Source organism: Lepidochelys kempii, chromosome 9, assembly GCF_965140285.1.
Source record: "Lepidochelys kempii isolate rLepKem1 chromosome 9, rLepKem1.hap1, whole genome shotgun sequence".
Taxonomy (NCBI): domain Eukaryota; kingdom Metazoa; phylum Chordata; order Testudines; family Cheloniidae; genus Lepidochelys; species Lepidochelys kempii.
In genome coordinates, this window is record NC_136388.1 from 64,166,612 (window position 1) to 64,184,117 (window position 17,506).

Here is a 17,506-nt window from a genome sequence, read left to right on the forward strand (position 1 = left end):
ATTCCGTGGCAACGTGAACTAAGCAGGCTGTCACCAGACAGGGCCTCAAAGGAACTCTGGTGTTCGAAGAGTCCAAGAAAGCTCCTCAGACGTTGTGCCTATCACGCTGCTGCTTTGAAGAATTAGGCCTCCAGAGTTTGTAAGGGCAAAGGTGGTCAGAACCAAAGCCAGAGAGCTCTGTTGTAGTGTGTAGAGCATTCTTCAAGGCTGGATGTAGTAACACTTCCGCATTCTGCTTGTTTTGCTCTAAAGCCATCGCCCCCAGCATTACAAGTAGGACACTACACATCACTCCATTTGACGTTTGAACTCAAGCCTGGATCTTGCACATGGCACATGATGAAAGGCTACCGAGAGCTGACAAGAGACAATAGCTAGAAAAAAATCAAACTGACAGGCTAGGGGGAGACTAGACAAGGGGAGAAAAAAGCAACAGACAGCAGGGTTAATAGCTGGACGTTTGGGGAAGGAACCAGCTGTTATAGGGAATTTGCATCCCTTCTGGGTGTGTGGCAGGTGTTGCACAGCTCATCTCTGTTAAAGCCATGAAATCTGGTTCCATCAATCAGAGGGCAAGGGGATCTCAAATGCTTCTCTCCAGAAACAGTCGGGTTGGTGGGGAAGAAGCATTACAATAACCTGCCATATTTACTGACAGAGGAGGCTGTTCCTGAAGAAAACCGCATAATTCTCAGAAAGCAATTGAACATTTATATCAAGAACAGCATCTACAGTGAGACTAGCTGGGAAAAATTACAAAGTCTACCAATCGTTGTGCTTCAGGGCTTTAGTGGATCAAGAGTGAGGGGTCAAGAAGTTTTCCCAGTCATGTAGCACAGTATAATCAAATACATTGATGTAACAGTGTGGCTATGGAGTGAGGGGAGGGGCATTTATGTCTGTCTTCTGAACCCTCCAGCACTATCCACTGTCAGAGACAGGCTCCCAGACCAGACAGACCATTGCTGGTCTGCTCCAGTACAGTAACTTGTGAGGAAGGTGTGAGATCTGCTGTTAGTCTGCAAAGCACAATATACCTGGTCCTAAAGGAAAGGCCCTACACAGGAGGCTCCTAGTCTCCAAAAAGATTTCCTCTGGGCAAAGGAGATGATGGATGCAGCTTTCCTGCAATACTGAGAGGGCAAAAGGCTCAAGAGCATCTGGGGAACAGAGACATGCACTAGGAAAATACAACTTGAACACATTTATTTACATATTCACCTCCCTTAAAGGCCATTCAGACGGCAGCACCAAAATACAGATATAAACAGGAGGGAACAGCTATCACCTACCCTGGAGGTGGTGACAAAGCAGGCATCCTGTACAAACAGCATAAAGCTATTTGTTTAAACTATATACAGAATGGAATACAGCACAGGACTCATCCCTCAGAACATGCTGCATGGTATGAGTGTTCAAACACACAGCAATTTAAGATCCTCAGACTCCTTCAAACCAGTGTCTGTTATCAAGCCACTGACCTCAGCATCCCTTCTGCCATACACCGGGCAAGGTTGCCTCTGTTCCTGTCATCCCAAGCGTCACCTCTGTCCCATGCTGAGTGGGACTGCCTCTAGCTTTCCTCTGCGTCTCACTTGAAGGAACTTAGCTCCCAGGACTCCCCTGTCCCACGCTGGGACTTATATACCTGAATGTTGAGCTCAGAATCAGAGCATTAAAGGATGGTTCCAACAGCTGAGTAACCACAACCCATGAGGATCCACACATGCCCCACAGATTACTTGTCCACTAGTTAGTAGTGGGTTTCTCTGCACGGTCTGTGGCACATGAGCTGTGGGAGACAGAGTCAACACTTGATGACTGCACCTTACTTTTCCCAAACTCTATCACCAGCGTTTTCCCCAGCAGGCTATAGCCGTTCACCAGCAGCATTGCTTCCCGTGCAACCTCGACACCTGGAACAGGAGAGTAAAGTGAGCTCAGGTTACAGGGCACATATAACTGCTCTTACAACCAGCTCTGCTCTCAAGCCCACTGGGTTCAAGCACAGACCTCAGGACCATGTGGTCTTCTCCTGACTATTTCTAGCTCTTGTGCACTGTTATAAGCTCATCAGTAGAGCAGTGTGTGGGGAATGCCAGCACTCAGTGAACATATGACACTGAATCCCCCTCTTATTCTACGGGAGGGCTGGAATTCGTCAGTGGGGCAGTGTGGGGATGCTGAGGTCAGATAAGCATGGAGGCCAAATTCCCCTTTTATCCCAGGGAGCGTGGCCCTTCCAGCACAGTGCACTGTGGAGCTGACACTGCACCTTCACTCATCAGGAAAGGCCTGCGAGATGCAGCTGAGCGACTCACTGGGAAAGGTGATGAAGGCCTGGCCCCTCATGCGGCCACTCAGCAGACGGAACTGGATCGGTGTGCCATCCTTCTCCTGGAACCGAGCAAACAAAGAGACCAGCTCCCTCACTGTCACCCGAGTGCTCAGGTTCTTCAAATACAGCACCTAATCAGCCCCCAGAACAATGTGGGGAGGAGGGAGAGAAAGAGTCACCACAGCCTTGTGTGAGAAGGGCCATCTCTATACAGCTAACTCCCATCTCACTCCCACAGCCCCTCTGCCACACACCGGAAGGGGCTAGCCCTGACCCTTGCACTCCCCCTACAGCCCCCCCACCCCACACGGTGGGAGGCTGGCCCTGCCACTCTCACCCCTCTACAGCCTGCTTGCCCCACACGGCAAGGGGCTAGCCTCGCCCTTCTCACTCCCCCTACAGCCTGCTTGCCCCACACAGCGAGGGGCTAGCCCCACCTCTCTCATTCCCCCTACAGCCCCTTCTGCTCCCCATGGGAAGTGCCTGGCCTTGTCCCTCTCATCCCCCTACAGCCCTCCCCCTGCCCCACATGGGAAGGGCCTGGCCCTGCCCCTCTCATCCCCCTACAGCCCTCCCCCTGCCCCACATGGGAAGGGCCTGGCCCTGCCCCTCTCATCCCCCTACAGCCCTCCCCCTGCCCCACACTGGTGGTTGTATGTTTAGAGGACAGAGACAGCCATATATGGGAGGGCATCTTATGGCTTCTTTGAGGCTGTATCACACTATATCTACACCGGTTCCTGTTGGCTCCAGTTATTTATATCATGAGCTCTTGCTGCCTGTTAAACAAGGTTTAAACATAGCATTGCGGGAAGGCAGTCAGATTGCTCATGACTAGTTATGGAGGCAGCACTGTGTTAGTCTAGGTCTCAGAGCCAGAGATCTTCCTCCCGCTTTAGTCCATCTGGGGCTGGGTTTGAAGCATGGCTGGCAGCTAGGTATCCTATGAGTATTTAAGCAAGGGAATCTCTTTTGTTGACTCCAAAGATCCCCCTTTATTCCCCAGCAGAGGAGGCTATTTCTCCTTTGGCTGGGAGGTGACTGCACACACTCGTTTAGTGATGCTCTATCATTAGCAAGCAGGAATCTTTATCCATTAGGATTCTGCCCACTAGCCCCTTCTGGCCTTGGAATCCATAAATCTAATACAGATGCCAGAATAGCATCCCCAGAGCTCCACATTAGGGCATAGAATCAAAGGACTGGAAGGAACCTCGAGAAGTCATCTAGTCCAGTCCCCTGCACTCATGGCAGGACTAAGTATTATCTAGACCATTCCTGACAGGTGTTTGTCTAACCTGCTCTTCAAAATCTCCAATGATGGAGATTCCACAACTTCCCTGGGCAAATTATTCCAGTGCTTAACCACTCTTACAGTTAGGACAATTTTCCTAATGTACAACCTAAACCTCCCTTGCCTCAATTTAAGCCCACTGATTCTTGTCCTATCCTCAGAGGTTAAGAAGAACAATTCTTCTCCTTGTAACAACCTTTTAGGTACTTGAAAACGGTTATCATGTCTCCTCTCAGTCTTTTCTTTTCCAGACTAAACACACCCAATTTTTTCAATCTTCCCTCATAGGTCATGTTTTCTAGACCTTTCATCATTTTTGTTGCTCTTCTCTGGACTTTCTCCAATTTGTCCACATCTTTCCTGAAATGTGGCACCCAGAATTGGACACAATACTCCAGTTGAGGCCTAATCCGTGCAGAGTAGAGTGGAAGAGTTATTTCTTGTGTCTTGCTTACAGCATTCTTGCTAATATATCCCAGAATAATGTTCACTTATTCTGCAACAGTGTTACACTGTTGACTCATATTTAGCTTGTGGTCCACTATGACCCCGAGATCCCTTTCCGCAGTACTCCTTCCTACGCAGTCATTTCCCATTTTGTACACGTGCAACTGATTGTTCCTTCCTAAGTGGAGGACTTTGCATTTGTTCTTATTTAATTTCATCCTATTTACTTCAGACCATTTCTCCAGTTTGTCCAGATCATTTTGAATTTTAATCCTAACTTCCAAAGCACTTGCAACCCCTCCCGGCTTGGTATCGTCCGCAAACTTTATAAGTGTACTCTCTATGCCATTATCTAAATCACTGATAAAGATACTTAACAGAACTGGACCCAGAACTGATCCCTGCGGGACTGCATTCGATACACCCTTCCATCATGACTGTGAACCACTGATAATTACTCTCTGGGAATGGTTTTCCAATCAGTTTTGCACCCAGCTTATATGGTACAATTATAACTGTGAAGAGGGAACATACCCAGTTTATTACCTTCAGCTTGACGTTTACCATACCTTGCTTGGCTCTCCCGGCTTGTAGGAGGAAAACCGGGAGATGCTCCTGATCTCCTCCTCCGAGAGACGATTCTTGCGGATCTCCTCTTCTGGGATGAACTCCACGGGCTCCTTTACAGTTGCAGGCCCCAGGGTGGGTCGCTGGGCCACAGTTCCCGCTGCCTTAATCGCGGGGAGGCTGGGACCTCCATACTCTTCTGTCTGCTCTCCCTGATCCAGAAGCTGTGTGGTACCCTTAACCACAGGTCCACTTGGGGAGGGGAAGCAAGGCAAGCATGGATCACTTTCTGTAGACTGGGATTTCCCGGTCAATGGCTTTTTTAGCATCTCTTGACAGACAGTCTCCAAATCACCCATTGGGTCCTTTTCATTCACCATCCTCTTCTGAGCTTCATCTAATCCACAGTAAAGAAATATGGTGACATGACAAAACCGACTACCACCACAAGTAAATGAATAGATTACTGGGGAGGGCTAAAGCCTGGGCCCCAAAGACAGAAAGTTCTGCTCTAGGGCAGCTAAGTCCAGCCTCTGGCAGGAGACTGGGGGTCACTGAAAGGCAAAATGTAGGCTGCCAGCAGTAACTGATGGTATTCCAGATTAGAACAGGTTTCCGGGAAGAACAGCAACTCTACCAGAATGTTTTCTATGGCTCTCATTCCCAACTCAATTATCCTGTGGACTTGATAATCTGCCACTTGATTTCAATATGTTCCAGAGATCAGCACACTGACTGGTTCCCCTGTGCTCCAGCTAGCAGAGACCTTTCTCCACCTGGTCCGTGCTTATAGCTAGTGAAGCTTATTTCCTGCCATGCAGCTTTTTAAAAATGTTATTTTGAACAAACACATTTTGTTGAGCTTTCAGGGACACTGTCAGGTTAAAAATCAGGGATTTAAAGGTGCTTCCTTGCCTGGGTTACCAATAACACTGCCTTACTTTATTTAATGGAAGCAAGGGCAAAAAAGAAACTTTCCCCTCATCCATGTAGCATTAAATAGGGTGCTTTTTTACTGTGTTAGGGTCCCAGCAGAGTGCAGTGTAACACCAGAGTGGTTAGTCCCTGGGCAGCTGCACTTCCTGGACGCTGCAGCTGTAGGTGGGAATGGGGATCAATGTCATTAGATTGTCAGCTCTTTGGAGCAAGGACCATCTTTCTGTACTGTGTTTGTAGAGCGCTTAGTGCAATGGGGACCTAGACAATGACCAGGGCTCCTAACCACGCCAATAATACAAACAAACAAACAACAATAATAATAATAATCAAAAAAAGCGGCAAAGAGTCCTGTGGCACCTTATAGACTAACAGATGTATTGGAGCATAAGCTTTCATGGGTGAATACCCACTTCGTCGGATGCATGTCTTACTTGAATAATCAAAAAGGCATTTTTAAAAATAAGTCATGAAAAGCACCTCCATTAAACAGTTTTTCTAACAAACAAAACCTAATTGTTAGGCTTGCAATACCCCTTTAAATGTGACCCTCGCTATGATCTGGTGCATGATGCGTTTCTGCAGTCGCCTAGGGCAGTGCCAGATATCACTGCCTAAGGCTCAGACTGTAAGAAAGAATACAACCAAGGGGCAGGAGAAAACTGATGCTTGGGTGAGAGGCAGTGTGGTGAAGTGGAGAGGGTCCTGGGCTGGGAATCAGGACACCTGGGTTTTAGTTCGGACTCTGCCACTGACCCTGCTGGGTGACCTTGGCCAAGTCACTTCCCCGCTCAGTTTCTGTCTAACCCTGAGTCTGTCTTGTATATTTAGCCTGATAGCAATTCAGGATAGGGACAGTCTTACTTTGTGTATTCACTCTGTCTAGCACGATAGGCACTGATTTTGGTTGGCCCTCTAGGCACTACAGCAGTACAAATAATGAATAAGAGAACCAGGTTACATGCTGCTATTATACATACAGGCTGAACTCTGTCTCCAGTTACACCCATGCCATCCCAGTGAACCAACAGGGTTGCACAGCTGTCAGAGAGCGCTGAATTCAGCCTGCCAGTGCGGGCGTGTTCATTCTGACAGTGGCTCTGTGCAGACTCATATGTTAGAGAGTCCTTTCTTTAAACGGTCTGTTCATGCAAGATTCTCTGGACAAAATGAAAATAGCTCCTTCCCACCCATCGCACAGTCCAGAAGATTTCTTTAGGGAGAAAGGTCAAGAAAGAAACACTCCAGATCTACGTTCACAGAACACTTGCTCCTGCACACCCAGGTGCTCAGTGAGTTACTCCCACCCTGCTAGGGCCACTGATGGCATTGGGGAGCCCGTGTACCTTGGTGGTAGAGTGCCCGCAGGAAGGAGTGACGGTCTGTCCCCTGGAAGAGCGCATTCTCAATCTCCATCTCCCGCCGACTCAGCTGTTTGCTGCCAGCAAACCTCTGCGGCAGGGACAAAATGCGCTGGCGCTCTGTGATCTTCTCCTGGATGGCTCGCAGCCGTTCCCGCATGGCTTCAGGGGCTGCCCCTAGCCCAGAGCCCTGAAACACAGTAGCAGCATCGCTTAGGAGAAAAAACACCTAATTCAGACTAGAGGGGCACTGATTAGCGACAAGAGCTACTGTTATCACCAGACAAGGGCAGAAACATCATTATTTTCAAAGCTAGGAACCCACCACCCAGAGGGGTTAAAAGGACACAGAGCTCATTCTCATCTGATCTTACTGATAGTTCTGATTTCATTTACTTTGCTCCTTATTTATTTGTATCCACATACCCCACTGTTTCTGGCTCTCTTTAACTGGGCAATGGCTAACATCTGCTCCAGTTTGCCAATCTATTTGTAGCGCCCTGCACAGATACACAATTTATATCCACAGATATAAATCGGAACCAAAGTGGTAAAAGCAGCAGCCTGGCGGTCCGTCGCTTCCAGGAGCCAGTGCCCTGCGCCAGCAGCCCCTCCAGCTTGGCTGTACCACTCCTAGCACCACCCACTGCACTAGTGCAACCAGGGACAGCTGCCAGTGAGTGTGGTGTTCGCTCCAGTGGGCAGGGCTGGGAGTGGTACAACCACGCTGGAGGAGCTGCCAGCACAGGACACCGGCTCCTGGGAGCGGCAGCCTGCCAGGCTGTGCTTTTGTCACTGCACTTCCTAATAGAGCTCTGCAGTTACCGATTTATATCTGCGGATATAAACTGTGTATCCGCACAGGGCTCTACCTATTTGTGAATGCAGCTCTATGGAAGATAGACATACTGTTAGCCATTCCTTGGAGAATGCTTGAGGTGCCTTAAAATCTGCAATTTATTATTGGCTAGTATTAATACGCTCTGCAGAGCTTTGGACTCCAGACTCCATTTTGTTCTAGAGGGCTCTCTATGCTGGATTCCAGGTTCCTGCGGTTGCTAGTAAAGCTCCTTCCCCACCTTATCTGCTGAACCATGGTTCTTCCAGAGCAGGATCTCTGAGTCTGAGAGCCCCAGTTCCCGAAGAGAGGCTGTTTCTTGCTCACTCTCCTGCAGTGCCTGGAACTGCGATAAGGTCAGAGTCCCTGCCGCCTCCTCTCCAAAGGGCTTGTAAAGAGCAGCTGGGGCGAAGCATCGCCGCTTGGACACGCACCTGCAACCCAAATCAACAGCACAGCGAGATGTCCTTAGGGCTCAGAAGTTAAGTGGGGGGGTAAGATCCTGGCCTTTATATAAACCTGGATATGCTCTCATCACCACCAGCCTAGCATGAGCACCAGAGATGCTGTGCTTCTGAAGCCTGGACATACTCCACATTCTTTTACCTGATACTATAAGCTTATAAAGCAAGGGAGCATCAAGCAGTGTATATTTCTATTATGTGCAGTGTCACCTAGTGGCTGAAAAATCTAACTGCACTGTGTGTTTGCATGATGACACTGTTGGGAGAAAGAGCCGTGCTCCAGTGCTCACTGCTTGAGTGAGACACAGCACAGGAAGCTCTGCTTGTGCAACCTGCCTCCATGTATTTGTCAATGATTCACCTATACCAATATCTTCTCATCACCTGCATGCTACAGCATTAATGTTGCCATGCTGCTGCTCTCAAGAATCTGAATGAGCTCTGTCCGCCGGCACCGAAGTGCCAGCAGGGGCAGCCTTTAGCCTTGTGCTTTGCTGGACAATGCTGGCTAGTTCAATACTTACTGTTCAATAGAGACAGCAGTATCAAGCTGATGGTGAAGGAGGCTCTTCAGCTGCCTCTCTCCCTCTGTCTCCAAATCCTCTAGGAGGAGCTCATCGCTAGACAGGCTGCTGTTGACCCTGGGCATGGAAACACAACAGAGGGAGTCAGTGAATTACAGAGAGTGCTTTACTCCCCCCACACACCCAAATCTACCATATTTATAATTCTGCAGATATTCTGTCTTTCAGTCCTTTATAAGAACACTAGGAAGACAATGTGACAGTCCAGGTGGGCTATAAAGCACAAGATGGAACTAAAAATACACTTCATGGCAGAATTCTCACTGATGTCAATTAGAAAGGCACACAGATGATTTTTGGAAAATTTAAAATATGACAGGAACACTTTTTTTTTTAATTCACATTCAATCCTGTAATTTTTATTTACGGAAGATCTATTTAAAAAAATTAATTCTGCCTAGCTTCAAATGACTCAGTGCAATAAAAAAAACCCAAAATCAAAAACAAAGCCATCAGAGACCATCAAAGAAAGCAGAAAGTTGGCAGCATTCTAGAATATAGTTATAAACTTGATTATCAATCTGCCTTTCTAAGGGAGAACTTGCTCCACCCATGGCACATTGCCTTGCACTTGTTATTTCATACAGAACTTTAAAGGACATTGGCATCTACAGTTCTGTGGCTTTTTGTTTCCTTCTCTCAGTGCCTGCACCAAGGTCAGAATAGGGGGAGGGAAGAAATAGTTGATACACTTCTCAAGTCCAACTCCCAATCTTAGAGGCACAGGATGTTTCTGCAAAAGTTATGAACAGTGAAATGATTAACACTTCTCAAGTCCAACTCCCAATCTTAGAGGCACAGGATGTTTCTGCAAAAGTTATGAACAGTGAAATGATTAACAAAGGTCTAAACACGTATTAAGATTCAGGCTTTAATACTTTATTGTTATGAATGGAGCTGCCCACACCTCTCCTAGAGCGATTGTTTCAGGCTGCCTCTAAACTCAGGCAGACAGCCATGCACTGGGGAACATTTGGGCAAACAGCTCAGTGTTGGGTGAAGGTTTCTTCACAACAATCACAGCTAGAAACTTCACTTTGTTTTTAAATGAAAACTTAGAAACTGCTGGTATAACAACATAAGAACAGCCATACTGAATCAGAACAATGGTCCATCAAGCCCAATATACTGTCTCTGACAGTGGCAGGTGCTAGATGCTTCAGAGGGAATGAACAGGACAGGGCAATTTCAATTGATCTATCTCAAGGGTTCTCAAACTTCATTGCACCGTGACACCCTTCTGACAACAAAATTACTACATGACCCCAGGAGGGTGCCGGAGCCCGAGCCCGAGCCCTGCCACCTTGGGTGGGGGAGAGGAGGCCACAGCCCAAGCCCCACCACCTTGGGTGGGAGTGGAGCTCAGATTCAGCTCTGGGTGCCAGCAAGTCTAATGCTGGCCCTGGTAACCCCATTAAAATGGGGTTCCAACCCACAGTTTGAGAAGTACTGATCTATCCCATTGTCCAGTCCCAGCTTCTGGCAGTCAAAGGTTTAGGGACACCCAGAGCATGGGATTGTATCCCTGACCATCTTGGCTAATAGCCATTGATGGCCCTATCCTCCATGAACTTATCTAATTCTTTTTTGAACCCTGTTATACTTTTGGCCTTCACAACATCCCCTGGCAATGAATTCCACAGATGGACTGTGCATTGGGTAAGAAAGTACATCTTCACGCTTGTTTTAAACTTGCTGCCTACTAATTTCATCGGGTGACCCACACAGTTCTTGTTATGTGAAGGGGTAAATAATACTTCCCTGTTCACTGTCTCCACACCCGTCATGATTTTATAGACCTCCATCGTATCTACCCTTAGTCGCCTCTTTTCTAAGCTGAACAGCCCCAGCGTTTTTAATTTCTCCTTATAGAAAAGCTGTTCCAGACCCCTAATCCTTTGTATTGCCCTTCTCTGGGCTTTTCCCAATTCTAAAAGACCTTTTTTGAGATGAGGCGACCAGAACTACATGCAGTATTCAAAGCGTGAGCAAACCATGGATTTAAATGGTTGCATTATGATATTTTGTTTTATTATCAATTATTGGTGTGATGTGCCAACTCCATCTGACCCCTCTCTGTGTTAAATTGGAACTTTCTTTTTTAAAATCGCTACTTGGTTTTGCCTTTGCCAAAGACTCCCCGCATTTCACCATCCTTTCCTGTGTTTAACTGGAGTAGAAATTAACACAGAAGCTTTTAGGCCAGGTATTGCATCAGTGATACTGAACTTTGGTAGCAAATGGAGACTGCTCAAACCTCTCACTGCAGAGCAGACAGGCTGTCCTCACTCACTTCAGGGGGTGATGGGAACATGAAAGATTGCAAGGTGGCCAACCCAAAGCCTCAAAAATCATGACTTGGGCCACGCACTGAAATAATTAGATTTATTTTAAAATAATAAATACTGGGCTTTTTATTTCTGTTGAGGTTTAAGATCCTTTAGGGCAAACTCACTTGGTGTTTTCAAGCTTTTCTCTGCAGTCACAAAAGCTAATACCTTTTTTTTTTTTTTTTAATGGAAGCTGAGACATTGTTGCCCTCTCTTGATCCAGGAACTGGGGCTTTAAGAAAAACACTAAGTATTGTAGGACTCACAATAAAATCACGAGAGCTGGCAACGCTGGAATTCAGGTACAGGCTGTCTCTATTAAAGGAATCTCACAGGAACTTGCACACAAGGAAATCATTCCCCCAGAGCACCTTCAACCCCCACTTTTCTTCCCCCAAAGCACCTCAAATCCCCATCCTTCCTTTCCCCCCCAAGCTCCCCCTTCTTCCTCCAGAGCACCCCAACCCTCATCTTCCCACCACCTGAGCATCCCCAACCCCCATCATCATCCTTTCCCATCCCCTCCCTTCCTCCCCAGAGCACCCCAACTCTGTAGCCCCCAGCACCCCCGCATCCCTCATCCTTCCACCAGAACACCCCAACTCTACAGCTACCAGCACCCCCTACTAGCCCCCATCCTTCCCCCGTGCTCCCTCTCATCTCCCCTCCCTTCCGCCCCCAGAGCACCCCCAACCCTCTTTCCTCCCTCCATCCTTCCCCCACCCCTCCTTCAGAGCACCCTCAACCCCCCAGTCTTCATCTTCCCCCGACCTGAGCATCCCCAACGCCCAGTCATCATCCTTTCCCCATTCCCTCCCTTCCAGAGCACCCACAACTCTGTAGCCCCCAGCCCCACCCAGACTTCCCCCTCCCTTCCCTTTCTTCCTCCCTCCCTCCCTCCCCCAGAGCACCCCCAACCCCCACTCCAGAGCACCCCACTCCCACAGAGCAACCCCTTTTCTGCCCCCACTCCCCAATGGAGGGCACAGGAGCCTTCCAGCTGCCGAACCCAGCAGCAGCCCAGGCCCTGGCTGCCCCCGGGGGAGTCACGAGCGCCCAGCTGCGAGATCCGAGACACCCCCCGCCCCCGCACCACCCGGAACCCTCCCCTCTCACCTCCGCATGGCTCCGGCCCCCCGCACCTCTCACTGCCCCTGCCCCGGCCCGCTCAAGGCCTGGACTGCAACTCCCAGGAGCACCGTGCGGCGGGGCCCGAGTGGAGGGGCGGGGCGGGCTCCAGGGCCTGCTGGTTGTTGTAGTGCAGCCAGGCTCGCCCGGGCCCCCATTGCTAACCCGCCGCGGAGGCCCATAGGGGCCAACCAGAGCGCGGCTGCCTTACGCGGCCTCTATCAACCTCTCTCTGTTCCCCTGGGCCCGAGCCCCACGAGCTTCCTCACGGCGAGCTGGGTCAGACAGACTGGGGCGCCTGAGCTACAGGCCTTTGCCCAGCTAGGGCAGCCAGCTTTCTAATCGCAGAAACCCCCCACGCCCTGCTTCCTGACCCCCGCCCTCCGCTCCCTCCATCTCCCCCCATCTCCCCCCTGGCGCTTGGTCTTCCCCACCCTCAAGCACGGCCTGGTTTTCACGGCAAGGCCCAAACAGGCCTGGCTATTGTTTTGACAGATGGATCCTGCTAAGTTCAGGTTTTATTTGTTACATGATGCTAGAGGGGGCAGCAAAACAGTCAATGAAATTTCACTAAGGTTTTCACCATTCCCTCTTCCCATTTTTCATAACCAGCTCCATGGTTTTTGTTCACTAAAGTTATTGTAATTGTACATGTAGAAGTAGGACCACCCATTATCACAGCTACAGTGGGTCCATTAAAGGCTCACTCCTGCAGCCTGATACAAACCCATAGAGCACAGCCACAAAAATGCACACGGGTCCAGATACTTATAAAAATAAAGCAGTTTCTACAAACTCCCACACCTCCCTGCACATGTGTATTCATGTGTACATATCTAGGATGCACTAACACATACTTCCACATTATTATTACAATTATTGTTTAGTACCTGGAGACCCCAAAGATCAGGTTTCCAGGGTGGTAGGTGCTGGACATCCACATAAAAAGAGAGAGCCTGCAACAAAGTTTATAATGTAGGTAGACAAAGATGGGGAGAAATGTATGATACATTGGCTCTTCTGCAATTACTAGTCAACATTCACTGTTTAAGAAATAATACGTTTCTTTCAGCGTTCCCTTCTCTTTTAAAAACTTGGCATAAAATGTCTATTCATTTCATAACATCCATTTTCTTGTGCGCAAGCCAGCAAGAGGAACAAAAGTCCAGGAGTTAGGCTACAAATTGTATTCACACAGGTATATACACATGCAGGTGATGCAGCAATACACACACCTCTCTACACAAAGACCCACTTGCCATGCATGTATGCACACACACACACTTGCCTACAGACACGCTTTTCCAGGGACTGCCTAAATCACCCAGCCGAAAAGGGGGTGGGGCTGTAGGGGAAAAGATGTAGGGGTTTGCGGAGGAGAGAGGCCAAGGAGAAGAGCAGGGTGGAGGTGAGGGGGGCAGTGAAGGAGAGAGGAGGGTGTGGGAGGGGTATGTGGGGAGGCAGAAGGCTACAGGTGAATGAGGATGTGGGGGGCACAGGGGTGTATTGGTCCATAATGGGAGTGCAGCAGTGTATGGTGGTGAATGGAGTGCAGGGGTGAGGGACATGGGGGTAGCGGCTCTGGGAGGTAGAGAGGATGGGTGGGAGAGTGCTGTAAGGGGTACAGGGCTGGGATGGGTAGGTGTGGGGGACAGGATAGGATAGGTCAGGGGAGGGATGCAATGATGGGGGGTGGGGGTTGGAATGGGGAGAAATGCATGATAGGGACGCAGCCCCATTCCCAGCACTGGGAGATAGGGATACGCATACCTTCAACTCCTGGGTGCTGGTGATGGGGCGACAGACCGTGGTTCGCAGCAGGGCATGTGCCGCAGCTCAAGCTGAGCCACATGAGAAGAGGGCCATGCAGCAGCAGGAGAAGCATGCGCCACGTGACCCCGCAACAGCCGCCTGCTGAGCGCTTGCAAGTAGCGCTAGTTCCACCCCTGCCCTGACCCAGCCAATGGGAGCTGCACCTGTGGGCTGGGCAGCACGCAGACTCACCTAGCAGCCCTTAAGGCTAGGAGCTGGACATGCCAGCTGCTTCCAGACCTGGGAGCCCCGCAGGCCACAGTGCTAGGAGGGAGCTTGCCAGCCTCACCGCGGTGATGCAAACCGAACATTGAGTGGTGCTGACCAGAGCCATCAGGATTCCTTTTTGACCAGCTGTTCTGGTCCAAAACTGGACACTTGGTCACCCTAGCCCCACCATAGCCATGGCCCTGCTATGCAGGCTGGCCTGCTAGTAATCACCACATTATGGGTCCTTGGCACCCACCACAATCAGGGCCCCCTCGGGCCAAGTGCTGTACAAGTACGGACAAGTCCCTGCCCCCTTATTACACTAAATCTTCATCCAAACAGGACAGTAAGCCCATAGGGGCTAGGGCTGTTCCTTATTATGTATTTGTATAGCAACTGAAGGCCTGATTCTGACCTCACATTAGTGAGAGGCAAAAGTTACTCTGTTAAAGTCAATAAATGTCAGGAGACTCAGGCCCTTACTCTATCACAGGTGGCAACTGGAGCAAAGGGGCAAACCAGTTGAGGAGGAAGGGAATCATGCATTAACGTCTCAATTTTATTAGCATTGGTCTGGAGATATTCATATATACTTAGTGAACTGGAGTTAAAGAGAGTTGTGGAGGGAAGCTGCTCCTTCTCCATCAGCAAATATACAAATTAAGATCAATCCAGTTTCATCACATTCCTACAAATAACAAAATCAGTTTAAAACCATATAGAAGATAGAGGTCTACTGCCACTTACCCTCACAATCCATATATGCCAGGGGTCGGCAACCTGCCAATTTTTACTGGTACGCTGCTGCTAGCCGGGGTCCCGGCCGCTGGCACCGCTCAGCTCAGTGCCTGCCTGGGTGAACGGAACCCCAGGCTGGCAGCGGGCTGAGCGGGGCTGGCAGCTGGGACCCACGCTGGCAGGAGCTGGCGGAACCCCAGATCAGCAGTGGGTGAACCGCTGCCGGTCTGGGTTTCTGTCTGCCACCCAGTTCAGCCCATGACAGTCTAGGGTTCCAGCCGCCAGCCCCTTGCCAGCCGGGATCCCAGACATCTGCCCCGCTCAGCCTGCTGCCGGCCTGGGATACCAGCCGCTGGCCCCACTCACCTCGCTGCTGGTCTGGGGTTCCAGCCGCTCGGCCCCCGCCACACGGGGTCCGGGCCTCCAGCCCTGCTCAGCCCTCCTGCCAGCTTGGAGTACCGGCAGCTAGCCCAGCACTCTGCTCCTGGCCTGGGGCCAGCGCTCTGCAGCCCTTATCAAAAATTACACTACAATTAGCTTAAAAACTTTAAAACTTAAACTTTGTATATTACACTAATCGTTAAAAAAATGTTACTATGTAGGTTTGATGAAACAAACTAGTTGTACTTATGTGCCTGTGCTTAGTTTGTGTTTTTGATGATTTATCTTCTTTTAAAAAAAAAATCTTGTATATCTCGCATCACCAGAAAGGGCATCTTGCACCCCCAGGGGGTACATGCACCCCAGGTTAAGAACCACTGCACTAAACTGATAAGATCTGCATTTTAATTTAATTTTAAATGAAGCTTCTTAAACATTTTAAAAACCTTGTTTACTTTACATACACTAGTTTAGTTATATAATATAGACTTATAGAGAGAGAGACCTTCTAAAAACGTTAAAATGTATTACTGGCACGCGAAACCTTAAATTAAGAGTGAATAAATGAAGACTCGGCCCACCACTTCCGAAAGGTTGCGGACCCCGATATATGGTGTAGAAGAGCTCATTGAACACTACAAGTGCTAGAAGATAAGGCCCAGATCCACAAATGTATTTAGGTTCCTAACTTCTACTGAAGTTAAATACTTTTGTGAATCTGGGTTAAGTGTTTCTGAAGTGCCAAATTTTCCTCTGGAAAGAAGTGGGTGAGCTTTTGAGCTACATGAAGACCTGAAGAGCTCTGTATAGCTTGAAAGCTTGTCTCTTTCACCAACATCAACTGGTCCAATAAAAGATATTACCTCACCCACCTTGTTTCTCTAGCATCAGGGAGCAACACACCTACAACATTTCCTCCGTAATCTGATAAACCATCTTTGAATAAAAAAAAGAGATCGGTTGAAGTTATGACATCTCAGAAAAGATTTGTGGGGTACAAGCAGGAAGGGAGACTGCATCTTATTGCAGACAGCAGAATGCAGATCAAGTTTTCAGAAGTGGAAACAGGCCCAATTTAAGATGGACTGATTTCAGTCTTGCATTTGTACTTTAGTTTTCTAAAAAACGTTGATTCTTATTAGTTGGTTAAGCATTAAAACATGATTTGCAATAAAATACAGCCTTTACACTAAATTTGATACTTTTTGCTCAGCAGGATACACTATATTTATACACATTTAAGTAACTGTACATCTTAAATTAAGATTAATATTTACACTGTTAGAAAATGATGAATAGTGTATTTCTTTAGGTGGATTTTTCACTTGTGATTTTTGTCAAGCTCTATTTGGATGGAATGTGGAATTCACCCCTCCCCACCCCAGCATTTTAAAATTTTATTTAACCAAATAAAAACCAGACAAGCTTAAATGTGCTGGATGCATTTAAAACTTATTAAAACAAAGGAAGTATTATCTGTACTTAATGAATGGAACTAGTTGTTTTTAGTCACCATCCATTCATACTTGTCATAGATTGAAAGAGAAAACAAGCTTCTGTTTTGTTTTTCAACTCCCAATCATCTTAACATTTAATGCACTCGTCATTGAACTGAACTAGTTGAATAAACTGAAATGAAGAAAATATTTTCTGCATCTGCAGAAGAGGCTATTGCTTTCAAAAGCTGATTGAGCACTTCAACAAACTGATTCCTGGTGCTTTGTCAGTGAATTCCACCAGTTCAATGATCTGACTTCCTTTAAAACTTGAGCAGCAAACATGTACTGCTTGAATTTTTTAAATTTATTTTAATAGCACATACTAAGTTTAGGTCTTAATATAGGTCATCATAAGTCCAATTTTAAAGCAAAATTGAGCTGGCGAGGTTAGTCATGTGACTTCACTGTAGTTTAAAACACTCTAAAGACAGCAAACAAGAACCGAGTAAAATACTCGGAACATATGTACAAAAACCACAGAACAAGGATAGAGGCTGCAGAACTAAGAAGCTCTATGCAATCTCTATAGTACGAGTCAATGTGAATTCCAGTAAGGTGGATATTGCAGACAATAGGAGG

At 48.0% G+C, this 17,506-nt stretch overlaps 1 protein-coding gene across 1 annotated transcript; it reads right to left on the reverse strand.

Moving 5' to 3' along the window:
* Positions 1 to 1,189: 1,189 nt before the first annotated feature.
* RBM41 (RNA binding motif protein 41) lies at positions 1,190 to 12,615 on the reverse strand. The gene is made up of 7 exons (XM_073360747.2): positions 12,276 to 12,615; positions 8,770 to 8,886; positions 8,023 to 8,215; positions 6,929 to 7,133; positions 4,649 to 5,043; positions 2,322 to 2,469; positions 1,190 to 1,916 (listed from the first exon to the last, which is right to left on the reverse strand). The coding sequence occupies exons 1-7, from the start codon at positions 12,281 to 12,283 to the stop codon at positions 1,750 to 1,752; spliced, it is 1,233 nt and encodes a 410-aa protein (XP_073216848.1). The 5' UTR covers positions 12,284 to 12,615; the 3' UTR covers positions 1,190 to 1,749.
* Positions 12,616 to 17,506: the final 4,891 nt, after the last annotated feature.